The sequence below is a fragment of the Pempheris klunzingeri genome, chromosome 16 (assembly GCF_042242105.1).
Source record: "Pempheris klunzingeri isolate RE-2024b chromosome 16, fPemKlu1.hap1, whole genome shotgun sequence".
Classification (NCBI taxonomy): domain Eukaryota; kingdom Metazoa; phylum Chordata; class Actinopteri; order Acropomatiformes; family Pempheridae; genus Pempheris; species Pempheris klunzingeri.
Window position 1 is genome coordinate 7,044,178 of NC_092027.1, and position 24,517 is coordinate 7,068,694.

At 41.5% G+C, this 24,517-nt stretch overlaps 3 protein-coding genes across 4 annotated transcripts in view; all 3 read left to right on the top strand.

The window, feature by feature from the left end:
- Positions 1–1,206: 1,206 nt before the first annotated feature.
- On the top strand, positions 1,207–4,030 carry abrab (actin binding Rho activating protein b). Its single transcript, XM_070846972.1, has 2 exons — positions 1,207–2,006; positions 2,697–4,030. The coding sequence occupies exons 1-2, from the start codon at positions 1,207–1,209 to the stop codon at positions 3,178–3,180; spliced, it is 1,284 nt and encodes a 427-aa protein (XP_070703073.1). The 3' UTR covers positions 3,181–4,030.
- Positions 4,031–7,172: 3,142 nt separating this feature from the next.
- Positions 7,173–9,302, top strand: LOC139215767 (zymogen granule membrane protein 16-like). Of its 2 annotated transcripts, none has more exons than XM_070846807.1 (5): positions 7,173–7,399; positions 7,539–7,580; positions 7,693–7,745; positions 8,004–8,130; positions 8,582–9,302. In XM_070846807.1, exons 2-5 carry the CDS (start codon positions 7,573–7,575, stop codon positions 8,904–8,906), a joined length of 513 nt encoding a protein of 170 aa, XP_070702908.1. In that variant the 5' UTR covers positions 7,173–7,399; positions 7,539–7,572; the 3' UTR covers positions 8,907–9,302. The 2 variants fall into 2 exon arrangements, with proteins under 2 accessions (XP_070702908.1, XP_070702909.1); XM_070846808.1 differs by having other exon boundaries at positions 7,542–7,580.
- A 4,982-nt stretch (positions 9,303–14,284) lies between these two features.
- The window catches only part of samd12 (sterile alpha motif domain containing 12), an 89,727-nt gene continuing 79,494 nt past the window's right edge, over positions 14,285–24,517 (top strand). Inside the window, exon 1 of the mRNA XM_070846129.1 lies at positions 14,285–14,345. Within this exon, the coding sequence (XP_070702230.1) occupies positions 14,285–14,345 (61 nt within the window). The remainder of the gene's footprint in view (positions 14,346–24,517) is intronic.

The window sequence follows — 24,517 nt, forward strand, 5'->3', positions numbered from 1 at the left end:
AGGTATCACATTCTTTCTGGTCAGAAGTTTCTTTTCACACCTCAGATTAAGTGTCTCCTTGTATCTGTGATACTCTCTGTTTAAGTCTTGGCTGCATCTCTCTCTCTCTCTCTCAAGCTTTATAACGTTTTGCCTCAGCCTCCCACCCCTAGTCATTTATTTTTTTAAGTGCTTTCTGTCTAAAATAATATAGAAATGACGGCAAATCTGCAGACTGCAGCAACACTTGAATACACTATTTCTTTCTTTTTTTCCAATTCAAGTGGACATTTTAAAATCATTTCAGTACTTAAAGCTTCTGGAAAAGTTTTGAATTGCAAATTTGGCCTAAAGCTAGATTGTGTAACTTCTGCTACACAAAAAGCCACAATATTTCATTTTTTTCATTTTCCATACATATTTTCTATATAAAACATATGATCAATGTCAATCACTTATCAATCAATCACTGATATAGGTGACAGTACCCAACCACATATAAAGGAGCTAAAATTAGACTGTGACACTGGTGACAGTGTTAATGCATGAGAGATAAAATTCAATTACTAACAGCATATATGGCTTAATGATTACTTGTATTACTTTAAGTACAGTGCTAAGCAGAGTATGTGGACACAGGGTCAGTTTATAATCTCTAAGGTCCTCTACATTTTTCAGGGCTGTTTTTTATAATGTCCAGAAAAACAGCACAGGAGAGTAATTGTCAGTAAAGTCACCTTCACTACTAAGATGGTGTACATGTATATTTGCATTTTGACTGAGATCTGTTGAAGCTAGAAAGTTGATATATGTGAGATATGTGAGTACATATCAAGTGGTATGTCTTTAATGGCCTTAGTATCCGTATCCTTGCTAATTAAGCTTAGCAGCTCCTGGTCTACTGCCCTGCTTACTTCTAGTTACATGCGCCACAATCTGTGATGAAACATGAGTCGGTAGGGGTGACCAGTGTCAGGGAAAGACGATCAGGATGGTAGCCTGGGATGGCTCGAATACTTTCCACCGTCATGTTAGGGTTTGCTCTCCCCATTTTAAAGCTGTAGCTGCAAGCGTGAGGGTAGGAGGCAACGGAGGGGGAAGAAGTTAGAGAAAACAAAGCTTTGGGCCGAGAGGAGATGAATATGTTCAAGCTAATCTGACGGCTGTTAAGGAAGATCACTGAGAGGGATTCATCGTGTCTAAATTGACACATTAATACACATAATTATGTCTGACAAACAGACCGGCCAAGCTTCCCAAAGGAAACCTTCCACCAACAAGAACATCAAGAAGCTCCGCACCATCAGCATGGTGTGCAGCCTGACAAGCAGCTGGCAGCAGTGGGTGAAGGAGAATGAGACGAAGCAGACCAGTGAACCCAGCGGCTGGGCTCCATCTTGGATGGGAGGACCAACAGAGGAACCCAAAAGAACATGGGTCCCAAAGAAGCCTCTTCCCACTCACACCCAGCCAGCAGACGCTTCTAAAGATCATGTAATCAGTTCTGGGGAGGCTCAAAAGACCGTAACTCCTCACAGGGAGACCGAAGATGCTTCCAAGACTGAGGAGGTTGAGACCTCAGCTGAACCTGCATCTCGCATCAAGGTAAAGCAAGTGGTGAAGACGGTGACCACTGGGGTTCAGGAGAAAGGTGCTGGCATCGGGCTCCTGACCGAGAAGATCAAGAAGGAGTCTCTGCCATCAGCTGAGGAGATTGACAGGCTTCTGAAGAAGAGAAGCTCGCCCACACGCCGCAGGAAATGCTCCAACATGGTATCATCTCTGACCCAAAGCTGGAAGCAAGTGGAGAAAGGGCAGAAGCTCGGGAAAGAGGGAGGACCACTCGGAGAGGGACGCACCTGTGGTGGTGGTGAAGAGGACAGTGGACACGCTGAGGAAGAGAAGGAGACGGTGGACATGGAGGACGCTCAAACACACAGGACGAGCACTTTGAAAGAAGCGGAGCAAAAAGTCTCTGAAGGAGACTCTGAGTCAGCAGTAAAGATTAAAAGACCCACAGTCCCAACGTGAGTACGATCAGTGTGCTTCATCTAGCAAATCCAGCAAAGAGAGGAAGTTGTTTTTGTATAAACCATAAATCCATTCTTAAAGGACAGGTGAAATAGTATGTTTGCATCCTTAATATGACATTTCCTTTTGAAACGGGATATTGAGGGAAGAAATGTTACTATCAGGAATCAACCTGAAGCGTAAACTAATGTTAGTTATGTGAGAAAAAGGCAGCTTGATTTCACAGGTTTGACACAAAGATGGTATCTTGAAATATTTGTGCTGACTATTCGTTAAACACATTCTAAACATTAGCTCGTACGTCACAAGATTACTGATTAAGATGCTTTATCCACCTCACACCCTGGATTTGTCTGTAATCTCAATTTGCTGCTTACTGTTGAGCAAAACCTTTCTCCACTACGTGCTAACAGATATTTTTGCAGCAGGGAGCTTTCCATCTTACACTTTCCATCCATTACTTTTGTTATTATTGCAGTTTCAGGCACAAAGCAACATGTTGATCTCATGGGAATCATTTGCTCAATCTCCTGATCAATTAATTGATAAACTTTCTATTAGGTCTGTTTTTACCCTTGAGGCCAAGTAGGGAAGCAACAACTTCTTACTGTTGAATATTTTAACTCCCCTGGCAGGTTTAAAACAGACACGCATTGTAAATTTTATCAATTTGACATCCCTCCCAGGTACAAAAAGGAAGCGGAGGATGCCAACAAGATCAACGCTCTCTCCAAGAAATACAGCGCTGTAGGGAACCTGAAGAGCCGCTGGCAGAACTGGGCCTCAGAGCACACCGTGAACCAGAAACTAAACCCCTTCAGTGAATATTTTGACTATGATTACTCCATGTCCCTCCGCCTCCAAAAGGGCCAAGAGGGTTATGGACGCCCCAAGGAAGGTACCCAAACAGCAGAGAGAGCCAAACGTGCAGAGCAACACATCCACCGTGAGATAGACGACATGTGTTACGTGATCAGGACTATGACTGATCCGGACCCAGACGGAAAGACCCGTGTCACGTTTGGACAGCTGTTTGACAGATATGTTCGGATCTCTGACAAGGTGGTGGGGATTCTGATGAGAGCCAGGAAACATGGGAAGGTAGCGTTTGAAGGGGAGATGCTGTGGCAAGGCCAGGATGATGGAGTGATCATTACTCTGCTGGTCTGATGTTAACACCTGGGTCAAAGCTGTAACTGGAAATCCTGTTACAGCTACTAATCTGGCACAGTGGAACTTGTGAAATTACCACGGTCATTATCGAGCAGGGCTAAGAGGAGGATTTAAAATACAATTTGACCTGGGTCTGTTCAGCGGACACTTGCAGAACAACATCGAAGGAACATGGAGACTACAAAGCTTGGTGGAGGAGCTGGTGTTGATAATCCAAGGAATATTTTTGCTGCTATTTTTGTAGCTCCTCTCTCAGTGTTGTGGATATTTGAGCTGTAGCTGTCATGGACACGTTCTGACAAATCTGCTCAGACTTTAAAGTTGTAATTCAGGAGCTCTCAAGAGATAACGTTCTCACTTTGGGCTGCTTAAGTTTCCATTCATAGTCGCTCATACGAGTCTCTTTTGCACTTCCTTTACGGCTTATGTTAATGAGATACTTGATTATGTGTTAATGTACCAAATAACCAGCAGCTCTGCAGTGTGGCGTCGCACAGCAATTCAAACACGGATTGGGTTTCATTGCCTGAATACCTGCAGCTCAGCATTCATTATACTGTGCCAGGCACAATGCAGGGGAACAGAGCAGACCACAGCACTTTTAAATCTCATGGCCTGTTAGACCGAGCCTCTTATGATTAATTTAAAGGGTGACTATGACTATCTGGGGAAAAAAGGAAAACTTTCCTTTGCACATACAGTTATTGAGTGTTAGTAGAAGGAGTTTGTAGGATCATAGAGAACCAGTGCTAATGGTTATTTTTAGTGTTGATGTCGTATTGAGGCATACTGTTCATTTTAGGTATTTGCTAGAACTCTGAATACAATATAAATCAAATAGTTAACAACTGCGTCAAATCCAAGTCATTGGTGACAGACTTGGCCACATGATGATTTGTTGCATTCTGTGTTTTTCAAGCAATATATTATTATGCTGTTAAACATAATACAGATGTGTAAATAGTGACTTTGCAACATTGGCATATCATCATCACCAAGTTTGGCAAACTTGTTAGCCAACAGTTGCTTATTTACACATCCAGACCGTATGGAGCAATTCATCAATACATTGTTTTCAGAAACTTTTCTTCATTATTAAAAAAAGAGCATTTCCCCAGCAAGACAACAATTTAAAACCGGTGCACTATCTAGTACAGAATATGCAAATATAAGGAGCACTGTGATCTTTGATGTCTGTGCTTAATTATAATGTCTTTTGTAGTTGTTGTTATATATCTGACAACTGACACAGGCACAAAGGAGCTTCCTGAACTAATTCTGAAGGGTCTTGAATTAAATAGTAAAAGCAAAATGCTTTGTAACACTGTCAGTGTTGAGTTAATATTTAAAGTGCAGGCTATAATACTTAAAGAATCAAGTGCTGGCGTGAAAACAATAACGTCTTCCTCCATTAGAACTGGTAAAGTGGCTCCCTGCAGCAACAGTTTCTCTTTTGGTTGCTGAGAGACTGTTATGATTGTCACGAGGAAATAGAAAGGTGGAGACCGGTTACACTGGAGCGACCAACCGTTCCTGACAAAACCCCAAAAACAGGTTTACCGTATTCAAGAGATGCTATAGGGAGATGCCAACATTCCAGCACACAATGATGTATTTACTCAAGGTCACATGTTTTATTTGATTATCACATAAAGCTCAGTGACTCAACTGGTTTCCAGGACAAAAACATGTATCAGTAAAGTAAATGGAGGTGAGATATCACCGAAAAAAACTGTGAAAAGAGTGATGCTTTTGTTTCCTTCACCGGACAGACCTCGTCTGTCATCGGCTGAATTTGAGAAACGTGACACCAGTGGAGACACTGTATCACCCCACTAATACTGCACAGGTAGATTTCAGGAGATTGTAGCTGCAGACACTTGAATTATACATATACATACATATACATATACATGTACTGTACATATCAAGTATAATTTTGTGTGTGATTTGTTTGGCTACAAATTAATGAACATCGGCTTGTGTCTGCCCAAAGATAAAGACCATCATTATATGAGCAAACGAAACTGTTCAAACAGAGTAACATTTTCATTTTCATTCAACATTTTCTGCCTTACCTGCTAAACATGTGTTTTGATCAGAGAGATAACAACAAATCAGATGAATGAGACTCAATTATTATTCCTCCAATAGTCTGTAAGAATTATTCAAAATTGGATGAAGAGTAAAAACAAAACACTTTATCTTGCCATCTTTGCTCTTTTTGCAGCATCTGCTGTAGCATTAAGACTTTATGTCTTAAAGTTCAGAAGCCCTGAAAGGCTAATAATGAAATCAGTTAATCAGATAGCTTTTAAGTGATAAAAAAGTTTTCCCAGGGTAAAAAATTGTGCAAATAAAGTAGACTAATATTTTTAGCCTCGTGTGTGTTGTTGTAATACTCATTTTGGCCACAAGGGAGTGTCTTGCACTTTGAAATAATAGAGTAAACTCTGAATTGAGCTACTAATCCTGTGCTCATTAAACCTCTAGGCATGCATTAACCACCATTAACCCTGTGTGTAACTGAGTATTACAACAGCCTTGTTTTTTCTGCAAAAAAAATAGAAAATAATGAAAATTAAAAATAAAAACCTTAAAACTTTTTTTTAATCTCCTGCTCTTAAGTCATAAACACAAGCAAGAAAAGTATTTAGATGGGGCTTGGAAAATGGATCTCTAGATTTTTTTTTTCTCACTTGCCTCTTAGGGTTTCCGTACATATGATTCCAGTGGGTGTTAAACAGATACTGCGGACATAGAAACAGTAATAAATACAGGGCACGCAGCAACGCAGGACACTGAGGACATAAGCAGAGGAGGCAGAGTCAGCCCTTTAGTTTTAAACATAAAAGTCTGATTTAATGACGGATACACCAATCTATGCTCTTCAGAAGCCACATTTTGATCAATATGTACCACAATCCAAATAAGTCATTATTTTCTGATAGTGCCTATATAGTACATTTTGAACTACCATTTTGGTGTTTCAGAATTTAAAAACTATCAAACTCTTTTTCTTTGTGCCTGGTAAATTGTCGTTTTACTTTTGTTTTTTATTTTTGTCTTTACTAGAAATTGACATTGCTTGTGGCACATGACATGTGAAAGTAAAACTGGCTCATTATATGTCAGCAAACAGAAGAACGCCTGGAAGAATATTGTAGGGCACTGATGTATTTTCACACAGTAATGAAAGAATAATTTTTTGCTTCTTATCCATGACTGAAGATCAGTGGCTCAGAGTTCAGAGCTTCTTATGGATCAAAATGAGTCCAAACAAATTAGTCCAAACAACGTTAGTTTGTGTATTTCTGCATTAAGGCAGCTTTCTTAGTTTCAGGTGTTCGCTTGGAGAAATTACATGGAGATTACATCATTCTAGGGTGACCAGATGTCCCGAAAAGAAGATCCAAATTTCAAACGGTGGGCCTGACTCCCGTCCCATTTATCCCAAAAACTGGATTAACCCAGAGTTTTGGTCAGTTACAGCCTCATTAAACATTATACATTGTTTGTTGTCAAACAGTTTTTCTTTTTGCTCACAGATTGGCTCTGCAGAAAAGGCTTTTAAATTTTAAAAGTCTGTGGCCTGCATGAGTTATGGTTGTTTTAAGTTTTCGTTTTCATCCATGTACAGCAGTGTTGGGAATTGATTAACTACCGGCGACGGCAGAGCATTTCTATGACATAGCTGAAGTAAAACATTTATGAAGGGATTAAACCATTCATTGCTGCCATGGAGCCTGGTGTCCTGGGACCTGGTACACATCCAGCTAAAAAAAAACTGAAACGCCACTGCTGGTACTAAGAGGAGTGGGGAAGGAAATACCCATGAATCAAAAAACAAAACATTACAGGCATTGCACACAACACACTCAGTTTCTTTTCCAAATAACAGAAAGTAACTACATTGCAAGTATGTAGGTGTAGGTGTATGATGACTGAAATAAAATAGCAAACATACTTTCCTGCTGTCCTCACCTCACCAGAATTGACTGATCGCATTTTTATTTGACAAGATAAACACTGTCATGTTTGTGACTTGTTTCCTTGAACTCATTAGGAGGAGATGAATATGTGGAAAACACCGTTAAAAATGTGCTCAGGAATGCATCACGGTGAGATAAAAGCACCTGCTCCTGCACAACTAGACAGTGAGAAGGGGTGAAGCTGCACGTACGGATGCTGAAGCCTTGACATTGCTAATCTTTGAGTAAGTAATTATTTTGATGCTCTGCTGTTCATTGCAGTCATTTAGTAGATCATTGAATGATTAATTTCCATCTATGATATATGCAAAAACAAACAACCACAATCACATCGCATCACTAACAACATTATTTCATCGTCAGCAGGCGTCTCGTCATCACTTCACAGAAAATAAAAATGGACAGGTAAGAATCCCTCCTTTATATTTCTCAAATATCCAGGCTGTCTGCAATAATAACACACTAACTGCTGCGGCTTTGTTAAATAACTCTGCCCTATCATCAATTTGTTTTACAGAATGTTTTATTTTGCCCTTCTCGCTCTGCTGGCAGCCTCTGCCTTTGCTGATGGTAAGTAACATTTATTACTCAAATGTGTGTTTAAGTTGAACAATCCTTTGAAATATAATGTGCACATAAGAGTTCAATTTAAAGTCACATACTCTTTTCCAGATGTTCACATGTTTGCAAATGCACTGTCAAAAAACTACAGATTTATTGTGATTGAATGGAACTATTGTTGATGATACCAGGAAAAATAGAACACAACACAAGCTGTTTGCCTTTCACGTTAACAGGTGCTAATATTTTGATTTCTTGTCTTTGCAGTCCAGTCTCTGCAATACTCCTTCTCCCCATCAGTGGGGTCAGGATCTGGCAAGACCTACAGTCTGACAGGAGCAGGCAGAATCACAGCTGTCCGAGTGTGGGAGGTCTACAGCAGCGTCGTCTATGGGTAAATACCAAAATGATGTAATCTGGTTTTATAGATTTCATCACACACATATTGGACTCATGAACCAGATAATTCAACCATGTCTGCTAGAAATCGCATTACATTTCTATTGATATAATATCATGTATATACTTACTTTCTATATATAATAAAGTCTTAAATTATGTATCTGGTCTGGTTTCTGGTATCTGTCCATTATCCAATATCCATTATTAAAGCATTATTAAACCTTAAAACTTGCTTTAGTGAAAGATAATGGTCTTGATTTAATGCAGAAAGGGTCTGCAGTGACTTGAGATACTTGGTGTGGTGTCTTTGAGGATTTAAATCATTCAATTTTTTTTAATCCTTTGGCTGTAAGAAATTCTTTGTCAAGTGTCACATGAATTGAACAAGTTTGATGCATTACTTTCGCCTTGATGACGCATTTGTCTCTTTCCCCTTCCTCTAGCATCCAGTTCCGCTTCGGCTACATCTGGTCCGACCTCGCTGGCACCAAATTGAACGAGGCCAAGGAGATTGAATTGTTTGATGGTGAAACTATAGTCCAAATTTCTGGGAAGTACCGCCACTACTTGCAGTCAGTGGTGTTCACCACCAGCAGGGGCCGCACACTGAGCGCAGGCCAGCCCGCCGGCCTCTCCTTCAACATGTATCCCACCCACAGTGAGGCTGAGCTGATTTTCATCAGTGGCCGGGCTCATGGAGCCATCACCGCCATTGAAGCACACTGGGGTGTCGTTGATTCAGCGAATAACAGCACTGCTTGGCTCTGAGGACGAGAGCAAAGGAAGCCAGCTGCATACCAGTTTTGCAAAATCAATTGTATGTAAATCACAGTTTATTTCAGAATAATGCTTTTCGGTTCTGTGGTTTATTTTAGTAATTCTTTCAACATTTTACTGATTTAACCCTCTCCTGCTGAGCTGCTGGCCTTAAATGCATTTTGCTGGAATCATCTTTCTTTGATTACAGAGTTATATATACTGTCCTAAAACATTAGCTGACCTTACTCTTGTCTTTTTGATCTTTATGTAAGTGTTAGCACGTAGCACAGAGAAGAAAATGCTTTCACAATCCTGCGCACCTCATGATCAGTTTTGTCCACATCATGCGCTGGCTGAAATATGGAGGATGTAAGACCTTTAATAAAATGCATCTTTGGCACATGATCACTGTGTTTTATTACTTTCATTATGCATTATTTTCACTTTGGATACATCTAGTTGGAGCCACTTGGATCAGTCCAGAAAACAATCGCTACAACAACTGCTACATCAGACCAATAAAATTGCTACCTGAGTGTCTCAGAAACATTAGCTGAAATTGCCTGTACAGGTTAAAGGAATAGTGCGACATTTTGGGAAATACACTTTTTGTTTACTTCACTTTTTGTTTTGTTTTTTTAACAAGTTACAGATTTATATGGAGTTAACTATTGTAAACAACCACCAAAAATTCCAGAGAGTTACTGCACCTGGCTACGAAACAGTTTCAGGATGTAACTCCTCATAAAGCCACACCTTGTGGTTGCATTTTTCTTCATGTTGGGAATGAATAAGTGATAGACAGTATGTTAATCAGCGAGCTTTAGCGGGTAGGTGAACTTATTTGTCGAAGTTTGGACAGAGCAAGACTAGAAGCTTTATCTATTTATTTATTTATCTTTTGAAAGTTTATTACATTTAATTTTATACAATCAACATAAAAAAACACATGATAGCAGAAAAAAGATAAAAACACTTCATGGAGAAATAAGATGTGTTTTTGCCATGAACTCTGCTAGAACATTCACCAATACATCCAGGAATAAAAACTCCTGATCTCTTAAAGAGCTGATCCTCATAAGTATTCAAAGCGATGTAATGTGACAGCATAATGGTTTGATACAGGGATTTGTCACTACGATGGCTTGAAGTCACAGAGGTCACTGTCTACAAGTAAAACATTTCCTGAGGTGTCCACAGTCGTATCAAATAACCCTTCCCCCCCAAAAAACATCCACCTAATCGTGAAACGATTCTCTAGCTAGATTTTAGAACAGAGCACATGGTTTTTATTGCAACTGTGTTATTAGACTTGGAAGAAACGTATGAAGAAAATGAGGCTGACTTTACATTTAATGGAGCATTTGTAGAGCATTAAAACACCAAAGCTTGTCTTGTATTATTACAGTGTTTGCAGATGCAGGATGATATTTGTACTTAACTTACTGCACACAATACACTTGAAAATACTGTGAAAATGATTTAAAAAAACGTTCCTCATAGTACAACACATCATCTGAGCCAAGACTACAATATTTTTAGTGCTTATTTTAAGTTTCTCTTGGACGAGCCTACGCTTCCAGCAATTATTTCAGTGTCTGCTATTTTCACGGAGTTTCACATTGTTGCTTTGATAAATTGCAGTATATGGTTTAATAATCACCAAAGAATGCAATTTATTGCAGTGATGTGGGCTTTTTCACAGAGTTACTCAACTTTAATATAAATTACACACTATAATTGTTTCACAAATGTCACTTATTCACAAAATTAGCATTTTCTTTCTCCTATCTACGCTTTGTTTTGTAGATTTTCTTTTCCAACTGACTTAGTTTTATTTGTGACTCGTGCCATTTTTCTGTTGAAAAACTCATGACAGGAAGATTCATACGGGAAGATGAAGCACAACCGCCATGCACGTGCACAGTTGCATGCACACACACACACACACACACACACACACACACATAAACAGGCGGAGTGGCCCTTAAATTAAAAGAAAAAACAAGGAAGAAGACAAAGGCTGCGTGCTGACAAGCTTACCGACAGCCACACCCGGTGGTGCAAGTCACGCACCGCAGACAAGGAATATGAAATGACAGACTTCCCCGTACTGTGTCTTATTATTTTATCATTACGGGATATCAGCAATGAAAATGTCTCAATCAATTAGCATGGCACACACATGAGTTGGACAGGTTGGACAAACACTTGCTTATTTTGGTCTGTTTCCTCCTTACAACAGCTTTATTGTCTTCTTTCGGTTGTCGTTAACTCACTTGCAGACGCTGCAGATGCTTTCCTCTTCTCTTCAGTTTCAATTTAATGTAGTGACCTCAGGGTTTGTGCTTTTATTAGTTTTTGGAACAGCTCATATGTATGTTCACTTGCAATATTACAGACAGGAATAAAAGTTGTATGTTAAATTAACACACACAATAATAAACTGACACGCTGTGTGGGCTACCCTACTTTCTTCACAGAGCGAGTGTGTCATTTTTACACTGCTCTGTTCAATTAGCATACACCAGAAACAATTTAAATGTCTTACCGTAGCTGTCGGTTTGATGATCTGACAGCTAATGTGTGCACAATTGAATACAGCTCTCTAAAAATAAGCTACTGTTTTATTGCTTGTGTCATCGGAGTGCAGAGAGAGTGGACACAAACGGAGCAGCAGCCAGCATTGTGTCTGGCTTTGTTTCAACCATCACCTTGATTTCAACCTTAACCAAGAGAGGGCTGAGTAGCCTGCTAAGCTGCTTGACACTCACTCCGCTGTATCAGATCCAGGAAGATGAGCGGCTCACTAGCTGCAGCCGTTGATTGTCGTCGTGTGGATCGCAGAGACAGAAGCGGTGGGCAGCAACACAGCATGCTGCTTCCACTGCGAAATGCTTTTTTGGCTCTTAAGATAACTGTAGGGACAAATGACACTGTGGTGGGAATTCCACTGCTATTGATAGCGCTGTAGTTAGTGTGGTGGATTTAGAGCTATTCTTGACTGTTTTTCTTTCTTTTTTTCCCTCTTTTTCTCTACTTTATGTTTCCATTTTACTTTCCTACTTGATGTATTTGAAAAGAATAGTTTGACATATTGGAAAATATGCATATTTGCTGTCCTGCTGAAAGTTAGATTAGAAGATTCAAAGTCACTGAGGAAAGACTCCAGGAAGTTGTAGTTCCCGGCCTTGAAACAGTCCTGTGTATAACCCTGTAAGACGCAACTTGCTGATTTTAAACTTAAATGAAATATACTGTGTTAATTAGTGAGCTGTATAAGTGCTGTAAGGTACTTTTGGGGTTTTTTTTTACCTTTGAACAAAGCAGTACTTGTTGTTTCCTGATGTTTCCAGTGTTTGTACTAAGCTAAACTGATCAGTGCAGGCTCCAGCTTCATAGTGAACAGTAGAATAGATCTTCTTATATAACTCTCGGCAATGAAGTGAGAAGTTTATTTCCCAAAATCTGGGAGTGGTGGCCTTCGAACTACACCTGGAACAGTGACATGATCCAGGTCTGGTGAGGGTGATTCTGGTCACTTAGGCCCAGTCGCTTAATGACCAGATATATCACAACTGTGTCCACAAGCAAAATTAAATTAGAACATTATATATTCTCTGGTTTGCATTTTTTTTTTTTTTTTTTTTTACCTTTATTTAACCAGGAAGTCCCATTGAGATCAGAAATCTCTGCTTGCTTGTAATGCATGGGTTTATGTCTACAATATCTGAAGGAATAATATGCTTAATTGTAGTTATTTTCCATTAGGGTTAGACACACACACACACACACACACACACACACACAAAGAAGGGAAGAGTGTGTGTGGCAGACTAAGTTACAGGTGCTTCCAAACAGACTTTTCTGCAAAACCGATAAAACTAGAGCTGATCGGTTCCTGAATCACCGGAGTTAATGAGTCTAATCTTCGTCTTCGTGAATCAGGAATCACGAGTCCGAGGTCTCCATTAACCCGGATCCTATGAGTCCTCTGGCTGCCAGCTGCTAAGTACCGGAAACACCGCGGACTCACCGGAAACACCGCGGACTCAGGTAATTCGGTTCACTGACTTAACTCCAGTCAGTGAATCTAAGGAATAAGTTAAATACTGCAACAAACAAGTAGTGAAACACACAGTTGTTCGTCATGTGGCAGATATCTTTTATGCACATGCTATGATGATGATTATTAGTGTTATTATTATCAGTAGTAGAGGCAGTATATTATAATAATATGTATGTGGCTCCATGGGTGAACCCACAGTGACTGTTTTTTTTGGGGGGGGGGCAACAACACTGACTCAAGTGAACTGGTTTACTTTAGTGAGTGACTCAGATTAACCCGAGTCCATAAAATGAACCGAGTTTACCACCACTTGATAAAACTCGCCCTTCCCTCGCTTTTTTCCCCCCCAGAAAGCGCTGAGACTACACTTCCCAGGATCCTTTGAGGCGCGGCAGCAGCTGTGCGCCCCGGCTTGCCCGCAGCAAAGTGATGATAACACGCCAAACAAGGTACAATGAGAGAGCGTTGACTTTTACATTTCGACTGCTCCCTTGCGAGTGATGCCCAAATCTGTGGAGTAGCACAATGGCTGTCGAAGGTAAGGCGCTGCACCCCGAGGTGCCCGCGATGGCATTTCCGTTTTCCTCTCCTTTTTAAAGATACCAAAACAATGTAGTTGTAGTTGCCATGATGATGGAGCTGTGCGGTGTGCACGGCTCAACCCAGACACAGTCGGGTCAAATGTGAAAGCCAGTGATCGGGTGGTGTTGCAGCCTCTGCTCTCTCCGCATTACGTGCACTGTCCTGGCTGTCTGCTCCTTTTATTACTGAGAACAATTGTTGTGACACACAGCTGGTATTCACTGTCTTGGTACACGATCACACACCATAAAGACTCGTGTTAACGCGCAGCCTCTTTCTGTATTCTGCTGCTGCTGTGTGTGTGTGTGCGCCTGCGATTGGAGACAACGCTGGTTAACAGGTCTGCGACCGAGGAGCGTCCACTTCTTTTGCATAATCATCTCCGGTGTGCCGCACATTCAGAGCTCTCTGGAGGACACAGGAGCCCCGCCGTGCTCCTGGTTTCTATTAGGGACTCTCTTTCTGTGAATCTAGTCCTAAAGCGAAATATTCAGCGGGGTTGTTCTGTTCTGTGCGGTGCTGTGGCGCAACAGAGCGCCGCCGTGTGCGCGCTCAGCCTGTTCCACAAGACCAGTGTGGGTTGAGGCTGCTCATCTGGCAGCAGGTGGTGTTGACATGTGGACCGGGGAAGTCACCCGCTTCTCCTCGTGAATCGTCAATAAGCAGTGAGTCAGTGAGGGCGCTCGCTCCGGACGCCGGAGGTGAGAGAAGTGACAGGGAGAGCCAGTGCCTCGGGATGCTCGGCCAATCTCCTCACCTTATCGGAGGCATCTTGTGGATCCAGAATCCAATGAGAGGTACGTTGGCAGGTGGTGGTGGGGGAGGAGGAGGAGGAGGAGGAGGAGGAGGATGGTGGGGGTGTGTGTGACATGCATGCAGTGGGAGCAGCTCTCTCCCTCTTAAGCTTTGCCAGTCCAGTGTGTGTTGTAGGTGCAGGTATGACTGGTATGAGGCACTCCTGCATACCTACCTAGATCTGGTTTGCCATCTCTGACAGCCATTACAAAACATTTGATACGCCCTGACCTGAACCCGCTTCCCCTGTTCCTCGTCTGCTATTCATAAAAGTGGACTCCTGTTGTCGGCTCTGTGCTTGCCAGTCCATATGCATATTTGCTGGTACTGATAGCGTAGATTTAATGGCAGGAAGAGCTGCATGCAGAGCAGTTCTTGTTGTTTTGCAGCACGACTTCTTATATTTTCCCATGTTAAGGAGCCAAAACTACATACAGGTAGAACAGCAGTCTCCTGTTTTGCACAGCTGAATTCCAGGGTCTCCCACTCCTGATATTTTACAGATTTTACCACAACACAGGTACTTTTTAAAGCGCTGAACCCTTTAATCAAAGCAGCCACTCTATAACTCATGGTAAAGTAAAGAATTATTTTACTTGGGGATCACCTGAAAGTCTCTCAAGCTCCCGTGGAGGTCTCGAGCCCCTAAGATCAAAAGATGTCTTGTACAAGTCGTGCCCCTCTTGCTGTGATGTTATAGCTTCTTCATGGCGCTGACAGCTGACCTACAAGGTGCACAGATAATGCCGCCTGTTTCAAAGCTTGAAATATGTCTGTGATGATGCACAATGAGCTCAGCGGCAGCTCTGTCACTGCCGTCCTTCCAGCACATCACCCTGTATAGTATCATTCATGCATCTCTTGAGATTCATCTTTCAGAGCAGCAAAGAGGACGGTGGGTGCTGAAGCTGAAGCTGCCCGCAGATGCACACTTTGTTTCCAAGGATGAATGGTTTATCCGTTATCCAGTTTTATGCATTTCTTCGTCGTCTTTATTCCTTTCTTTGTCTTTTCTCATCCAGGCTGACACAGATTGATGTTTGAACACTTTGTTAGATAAGATAGTTATGGGGAAACACACTTTATTCTCTTCACAAGCATCAAATTCCTAATATCTAAAATTATGATACCACATTAAGCGTTTCACACAGATTCATATCTTACAGAATTACCGCTTCCGGTAAGATACCAGAGATGGTGTGATGCACTTCTGCTGCAGAGATGCAAAGAAGGAGCCCGAGACACCGCATCAGTACAATTTGTGACTCGAGCTCGAGCAGCTATAGGACAACTCAGCATTCAGTCATGATTCACTGACTTGTGTCACTGAGAGAGACGAGTTATGAGTCACGTCCCTGTCCGCTCAAGCTGCTATAACTAACATGTCTGCCAGAATTAGGGAGAAAACTTCAAAAAAAAAAACAAACAACCTGCACCCAAGGTCAGATCAGATTTTGCTAGAGCAGCCAAAACATCCTATACAGCCCTATACTGTGGCTGAAATACAATACTTTGAAATACTTTCTCCTTGAAGACTGATGACGGTGCTCTGCCTCGCAGAGAAAGGTAGATCTAAGTCAGATAGGTTTCAGTGGTGCAAAGCTACTAAAGTACATCCACTCAAGTATTAAGTCAAGTCTCAAGTAGTAGAGGGAAAGGGTTACTTTTCAGACTTGGATGAATATAACAAACACATGATGAGTTTCTCAAACACTAATAATAAGTTTCCATCCCCTCTCCCCTAAGATTATCGGTTCGCATAGTTTATACTGATCTCCATTTCTAAATTTGCCACACATAGCTGAAAATTCGCGGATCTAATTAAAACTGGTTTTGTTTATATCTCTGCGGTACAAGCAAAGCCGTCCCTGTGGATCGGGCAAAGCTCGCTGCTGCACCATCACTTTTAATTTAACATGTGACGTTTTGAGAGAAATCACAACAACTCTGCAGTGTCAATGTTTTCTGTTGCAGCGCTCCACCAACCCCTCTAAGACAGAGAATATAGGTCAAGGATTTAAACATTTATAACACATGAGAGGACAATAAGCTCTTTGAGAAACTAGCACTTTGGAGATTGCCTCCCCCCATTTAAGCATTACTTTGGAAGGCACTTTCGCTTAGCTGTGTTTGGCAAATTCTGTCTGTGCAAGATGACAAGAGAACTCGACAAATTTCTGCAAAGCTGTGCACTGATAATACTTAAAGCTGGCAAGTGGTTTGATTTACGCTCTCGAGAAAAAGGTTTAAACACGTTCTTTCTGTTGTGCTCGGTTCATAATAGCTGCTTTTAGTTAAAATTCTACAACATAATCTGTTTAAGGAGCATCCTTTGTGCAACCACCTTCTTTGTGCCTGTAAAAATGAATACCCCACTGCGTATCCTCTCCAAGTCGAGCCTGGAAAGGGTGCGCTTGAAGATGTTGTGTCTGTGTGTCAGAAAATGTGCGGCTTTCCTTGACACAGCTTGTTTACCAGCAAGAGGCGCGAGTCTTGGGGATAGTTACATCACAGTCGTGTTGGACAGTAAATCTGATGCCCTCTTTGAGGCAGATTACATCATCAGTAAGTGAAGGTTACACACATTCATGTATATGAGCATTTAGTTGTTCTCGTGCAGTTGAAAGCACAAGTAATCACAGCTCCAAATACAGATTTGTATCACTTTTATTTGTACTTATTAGGCTCCTGGTGATGAAGCTTTAGATCATTCTGCTTCATGGCCTCGGCCTGATGGGAGACATCCTGTTTTCAGACAGTCCCTCCTGGAAGACATTCACAGTGTTGTACTTAGTTGCACACGTGAGACGTTACAACAATATTTGTGTGAAAATTGACCATCACACTCGCCTCCACACAGCTGGCCAACCACGACTTTTAAGTGGACGTGAATGTCAAACTGTCAGTTTGGGGAAGTGTTGGCACGCAGCCCTCCCAATCATCTGATATCGAAAATGTGTCGAGGAAGTCCAAAGCTATCTGCCTGCTCGAAGAGCAGTTGTGATGGAGTATTCTGGTGTGTAAAGGCTGCATTCAGACCAATAATGATTGATTCCAATGAGACCACCTCACTGGTACAGCGGGGATACCGACATAGAAGACTGTGCCAAAAATGCAAAGTCAAGTGCAAGACAATAGGCGCACATTGCCATTAGATTACCTTGCAGCATGAATAGTGTAGCATTATGCTAATTCACTGTTTATTCTAAAAATGTCAGGATAGTGGAGCAGAATATGCTGCTGCTGACTTTCCAGAGCTGCCTCAAAGGAGTATAATATGATATTATATCATATTCTGTCCTCTCATCAGCACCTGTAGCAACATAACCACACTCACACGGCCCCATTTTTTTAACATAATGCTATTTCAGATCATTTGTTTTTAGATTTTCATCTTTACTGGAGAATTGGCACAGAGACAAAGAGAGAGAGTGAGAGAGAGGTATGACATGAATGTTGTAGTTGTATAGCGTGCGTCCTAAATATCAGTAGGGATGGGTCATGGTTTTTGAATATTTGTTAAATTGCAAATAATCAAATAGTTTATGGGACTATTCGGGCGCTGAGACGGAGCCAGGTCTCTGTAGATGTGGGCAAAAAATGTTTTTTGTTGCTTAGACAGCCTGAGTCCTATTTCATCCAGCTGATCTTTGCAACTGGACATTAACTGGAGGCTGCCTCCTCCCCGGGAGAACGCCCCTCCTGCTGCAGGCTTGGTCCAGGTGGACGAATAATCTTCTAATAGTTCACTGTGACTATCGAATAGCATTTTGGCTTGAAATGCACATCCCTAACCACCAGGCTACCAGCAAGCAGTGTTGCTTTCAGTCTAACCGCATCCTAAGCTTTCATGGATGCTTATGTCATTTCCATGTCATAATAGGCAGACTATAAAAAGGCTACATGACCTCAGGGGAATGCATAGATGAAGACTGGACAGAAGCATGTGTAGGTTCATGTAAATACATACGCACACACACAGAAAAGAGCTGAGAACTGGACACGATGTCCAGCCACCGCAGTGTTTACCCCTGTGGCTGAGCTTCTTCACTTCACTCCTTCTCTCTTGCCTCTGTGCGTCAAGCCCCCTTGATATGTCCTGCCCTGCCCTGCTCTGCCTGCCTGTGCATCCATTCAGAAAACTCATTTCAAATCCATCCCCAGGATCAAGCCCAGGAATAGAATTAGTAGAATAAACATGTTTGTTTGCGTCGGTGGAATAGGATTACATCCTAGTCAAGTTAATCAGGAGTTGCTACGGTGAAGGAGCATCTTCCCAACCTTACTCAGCAGGAATGGGATTAAGATGACAGAAGATGTAGCCAATGTCATAGGAGAGCAGAGTTGTGTAATCATCCCCTGGGTGGACCTACAGCCGTCTTTGATGCACCATACCAAAGTGCTGTGGCGTGGAATTTAGAATGAAAGCTAAGCAGAAAATAAAAATAGAAAATAAAAATAGAAAAAAAGTAGTTGTAGGCACGGAGTTGTCCTTTAGCGGTGTCAGCGTTCAGATATTAGACTCTCATCAACAGACTTACAAAGTCTTGCTTCTCCCACCTTGCAGCTGGAGAGAATCTGTCCGACAAATGTCAGGGCTTTACTCATTACAATTCTCTTGGATCCGTCTCTGGCCTGACTGCTTCAGTTGGCTCCGCTTGCATCACCGTGTCTGACTGTCAGCTTGAGAGAAGAATCCAAGGGAAGGTAAAGCCGACAGTGTCTGGTGCTGCGGTGGATAAACCTGACGGACACTTTGTTTTCAAGCACCTCTATTTATCTTCTTAGTTTAGCCAGAATTTGCGGGATGTATTCATACAGTTCCACTTGCACAAGCATAATGCCAAAACACTCAACAACAAGACGACAAATCAAAACCACAGAGCAATAAATCTAATGCTGACTTGTTTTGACTTGTCATGGCAGGAAAAGTTGTGTTTTTCAATTTACACCCGTGTTTTTCCTATTGTGAAATGTGAAAGTGTCATCTGTGCATTCGCATTTCTTCACTTTCTGAGAGCTAGATGGATGATACCACTCTTTTATCCGTTAGATCTGTTAGATATGACCCTACAGCTGGAACCCAGTTAGCGTAGCTTAGCACAAATGCATGAAACAAGGCAACAGCTAGTTCACGCTTAAACTTAAATTTTTGTGCTGATTAAACATGCGATCTTAGTTTAAGATGTGCTGGTAGGTAGATTTTGTTATGTTTTGGACAGGGCCAGGCTAGTTGTTTACCAGATTCTAGTCATTATGCTAAGCTAAGCTAACTGGCTGCTGGCTGTAGCTTCATATTTCGTGTACAGGCGGGTACCTAATTTCTCAATACTCTCAAGCAAGAAAGTAAATAAGAATATTTCAATAAAAGCTTGTTCCAAACCTATTCCCCATTCGTCAGTGGAGAAGACCAGAGCTTATACTGTACCATTATATAAAGCGGAATCAGTACTTTTGTAATTGGTGGTATTGTAATTTACAGCAGAACTATATTCTCAAGATTGAAAAAAATGTTGTAATGTCATAACTAGAGCCCAGAATACTGAATACATCCCAGTTATTACCACGTTCATGTGACGCCTGCACTAAGCCTTCTCACTCACGGCGTTAAAGTGTTGCCTCTGGATGCTTTGTGCCACCGATCAATCAACGTGAATTGTAAGCCATTTGCAATTTTTCCACTTGAAAAATTCAACTACTGAGGCAGATTCACGGTGATGAAAAAGGGAAAGTAGATTTTTCACATTTAGATGTGATGAATATGCAGATGTGTGAAGGTTAAACGGTGAGAGGAGTGTCTATTTGTGTTGTCTTTGTTTCATGCAAATTCTCTGCAGCATCTGACCTCTTTTTAAAACTTAAAAAAAAAAAAAAAAGTACTGCAACATTACCCTGGCTGACAGCGTGGGACCTTGTCTGTGTCACTAAACAGGGCAGAACAAAACCTACTGTACTCAGACCTTCATGGAGTGTGAGTATCAGGCAGGTTAAACTCAGGGGAAGAGTTAAATATTGCTGAACGTTCCAGTCATTCATTGATCACTTCACCACTGTAAAGCCTTTTGTGTGCCTCTCTTCTCTCACACAAGCGACAACCTTTGTGCTTTTTGTGAATATCCTGCATCATTTGGCTCCCTTTTGTGTCGAGTGCAGAAACTTGGCGGTGTGTCAGCTCCGGTCCCTGATGACCATGAAGCTCTCTTGGCTCTGCTCTGCTGACTGATTGAAGCTGCAGATCTGAGGCAGTTTGTGTGTCACTGAGTGGGCACAGATGGAGGGAGTCAGTGTCAGGTGAAGACAGTCATTATGTGGCATAATGTAGCAGCACTGCAGAGTTTAATCTCTCTTTAAAGGTGGAACACACCTCTCATCTAATTTTAGGCACCAGTAATGCTTATACTGAATATATCTGTCCTTTGAGGCAGCGCATGTATACGATGGATCGGAGATTGTACAGCTGTGAAGCAAGTAGGACATTTACTTCAAAAAGGAATGTTTGAAAAATGATATCAAGTCTCAAGATGCTTGCATGTGTCATCCACCACTTTCAGCAGTGCGTTACATGATGTGAAAACAGCTGAATGGCAATCTGGAATTACTTAAATATGTTGGGGAAATATGTTGGTCACAGAGCTAATTACAACCCTACTAATTTCATCAGGCACATGAAGAAAAACAATGCAAAGGGTTACAATGAGCTCAGAGCAGCTGTAATCAAGTCTGCGCCAAATCCTAATGCTTGGATTTGAATAGACTAAAGAACAGGGCAGGTGCAGTAATTACTGTAGTATCTTCAAATTATTCACATATTGATTTTATATAACCTGTGATTCTGAGATACTGAACTTAATGGCTCAGTAAATGCGTAGACGGCTCAAATGCATGACTCGGAGGCGAAAAGTGAAGCGTTAAAGGCAGTGTTGATGGTCAAAACAAAAACGGGGTTCAGCATCAGACAGGCAGTCGGCGGCAGGCAACAAGAACAAAAAGGGCAACGCAGGCAGGCAAAAAGTCCACAAAGACGAGCAAAAGGTCATCAGTAGCCAGGCAGGAGGGAACAAGACAGCTGGACTGTTACAGCTGAGGAGCATGATAGATGATCTGGCAGGTAAATAGAGGCTGATTCCAAATGCAGACTCAAGAAGTTGTTGATGGTGTCTGTGGGAAGTCCATGAGTGCCTTTGGCTGGAAAAATCCACAATTCATTAAGTGCACAAGGGGCCTCGAGTTCACCAGGGTTTACTTGGAAGATTACACATAGGTCATAGCAATATGACTGTGCAATATTTGTTACTTCATAGGTTTGGTATTGGTCATACAGAAAACACATTTACTGAATGATTTTACGGTCACTATCTGCAAAGTTACAGATGATTTTGCTTCACCTGCGAGGCGATGTTGTTTGATGAGAATATTGACCTACTATTATAAGTGTTTGGCTCATGTGAAGCAAATTTCCATCTCTGTTGCACCATATAATTGACCAAAGTTAATAGATCCTAGTGGGTGGGGAGGTTGGCTGAGGGCCAGTAGCAGAAGTCAAAGATGCAGAAAAATGAAGAACTGGCTGTCAACCAGATGTAGTATATCATTTTATCCTACCACAGTTTTTTATACACAGACACAGAAGAGCATAGATCTTGTAACAATATTGGTATTGTGCCTCTGTGCTGATGCTGTAATTCTTTTTCATCTGTGCTGACACTGAGATACTCTTGCTCTGTTTGTGTAATGCGATCTGTAGTCGCTGTTGCAGTTAAAGGTGGTATTGGACAGTTTGCAGCAGGAATAGGGTGAAAGGTTCAAAACACATAACACACTGTCTTACTTTCGAAAGAGCAGAAATCCTAAACTTTCCACATCATCTGCAATAGCTGCTGTACTGGTTGCCAAATAGAGGTGGTTTGTGTCTCTTATCAAATATTTATAGATATGACTTGGCTCTAAATTAAGACAACCTATTTTTGTCGTCCTTTTACCGTCTGCGTCGAAGCAGAGCACGTTAACAGCCTGAGAAACATGCTTCACGGCGAGCCAAAGTGAACAGCAGTTATATTTAGCTCGTATGTGTTTGTGCTCCAAAGTGGGTCATTTCACTCTGTCTTTCTCTTTCTGGCTCTGTCTGTCTGACTCATTTTGTCTGTCTCTCTTATTCTCACTTTCTATCTCTCTCTACTACTTTTGCTTTTCATCCTGTCTCACTTCACGCCCCTCGCCTTTTTTCTTTCTCCTATCCTCCGTTGCTCTCCGCAGCTGAGAAATGTTCAAAGCTGAGCACATCTGCGCCTGCTTGACACAGGACCAACCAATCATGGCTGATCTAGCCCCGGGGTTGGAGAGGGCAGCCTGTGAAGTTTGAGCACAGTTAACTTTTGATAGGATGTCAGGGTGAATTAAGAGCCCCACAGAGAGCCTCGCTGGCTGGATAACTTGTTACATGACTTCACTTTGATAGTTAGCAGTCGACCCTCATTGTCTCAACAGTAGACATACAGTATGACTGAATGTATCAGAGGAAAAACTGGACACACACTGATGCCAGAGGGCGTCTTTTAATTGAATTATATGTTTCTTATGATAATTATATGCCGTCACACATGTTTTATTGTATTTTTGTCCTCCAGTAATTGCGCAATCAATCTCTGTTCTCAGTTCAGAATAGTGAGGTTCATCTGTAGGCTTCTTATGCACTAATGAATGCACTAAAGCTAGTAAGGCTGAGAGGACCTTGACACGAGTTCCTACAGACGCCATAGCTTATTAGTAATGGACCATTACATGTATATTACCAGGCTGCGCTTATGCAACATTCTTTAACTTAACCCTTGTTCCACCAACCTGCTAAGCTTGCAACCAAGACAAACCAGTTACAGAAAATTAGCTTAAGCTCAATTTTTGGCTTTTTCTCTGAGGGCTGTTTGAACTTTTAGCCCACTAATGAAGCATATAGCAGCAACAGATTCATTTAAATGCGTGCTCTAGCGAGTTGACCCACTGACTGTTGTGTTCAGTGAACATTACCTGAGATTGCCGGTGCTTTTTGAACTGACTCGCAGAGCCATCTTATGAATTTTAATATCGCAGGAAAAGCCATGAAGGGCAGGTCTATTAATGACTCAGGGATCCGTCAGGATAACAGACTGATGCCCTACTTATTTCAGTGTTTGAAACAGAAACACCCAAACCCTGTGGGTCTTGAAGTGGAATACCTGGCTTACATAACCACATTGCTCCCTTTCCACTGAAAACTGCTCCGTGCATTCTGTCTCACCAGCTCCAAGTGAATTCTGGTTTGCTGCAACATTTTGTGGAAAGAAATGACACTTGAGTTTTGTTACAAAAGAGAAAGCACTTATTTTTCACATAGCCTTTCTCTCTGAGAGGAACATAACATCAGCTTGTTTAATTCTGTCCTTTGTGTCGGCAGCTCCACTTAAACTCAAGAACTTTTTTTCCAACTATTGCTGAGGTGCCATCCAGCAGCAATGAACCCTCCATTGCTCCAATGAAGTTGCTCATTATTCACTACAATAAGGTTGTGAATGGATTAGGTGTCAGTAAAGAGGACAGTTATGCTCTTAAGGAAAAGCCAAACTGTACAAGAAAGACCTGCACCTGCTCAGTTCATCATGTGTCTTTAGTTGATGGGGTTTGGTATCTTGGTGTGAATGGAGGAAAGAAGAAGAGGAAAGAAGCATCTCACATGCTAGATGTTCTCCAAACATAAGCAGCTTTAAAAGAACTTTGCCTATAAAACAGTGTAAAATTAGCATTTCTTTTTATTCAAGTTAAAAATGATCACATTAAAGTAAAGAAAAGCAAGATTAAAAATCGGAGCAGACATTTGATGCCAGCTCACACTTGGCACGCGGTCTTGAGAAGAAATTCAGAAACAGATTTTATACCCATCCTTAATGATGTCACTGTTCTGCCGTTAATGGTTATACCCAAAGAGTGTGCTCTGTAGTAAATTCATCATTAAACTCAAAGACCCCATGAGACACGTTTGCTCTAAAGATCTTAGAAAAAGAATACACAGATCATCAAGAGGAGATCATCTGTACACATCTCTTGAATTTAATCTCACTGAGCAGAGAGCTCTTCCTACAGGCTCCTGTCCAAAATGTCCGATACTGCAGGCGATGTGCTTCTCTCCATGTCTCTCTACCCTTCA

Coding starts and splice junctions, on each gene's coding strand:
- LOC139215767 (XM_070846807.1), top strand. Junction 7,746..8,003: donor AGCCTCTGCCTTTGCTGATG/GTAAGTAACATT, acceptor TTGTCTTTGCAG/TCCAGTCTCTGCAATACTCC. Junction 8,131..8,581: donor TACAGCAGCGTCGTCTATGG/GTAAATACCAAA, acceptor CCCTTCCTCTAG/CATCCAGTTCCGCTTCGGCT.
- abrab (XM_070846972.1), top strand. CDS start 1,207: ATGTCTGACAAACAGACCGGCCAAGCTTCCCAAAGGAAACCTTCCACC. Junction 2,007..2,696: donor AAAAGACCCACAGTCCCAAC/GTGAGTACGATC, acceptor CATCCCTCCCAG/GTACAAAAAGGAAGCGGAGG.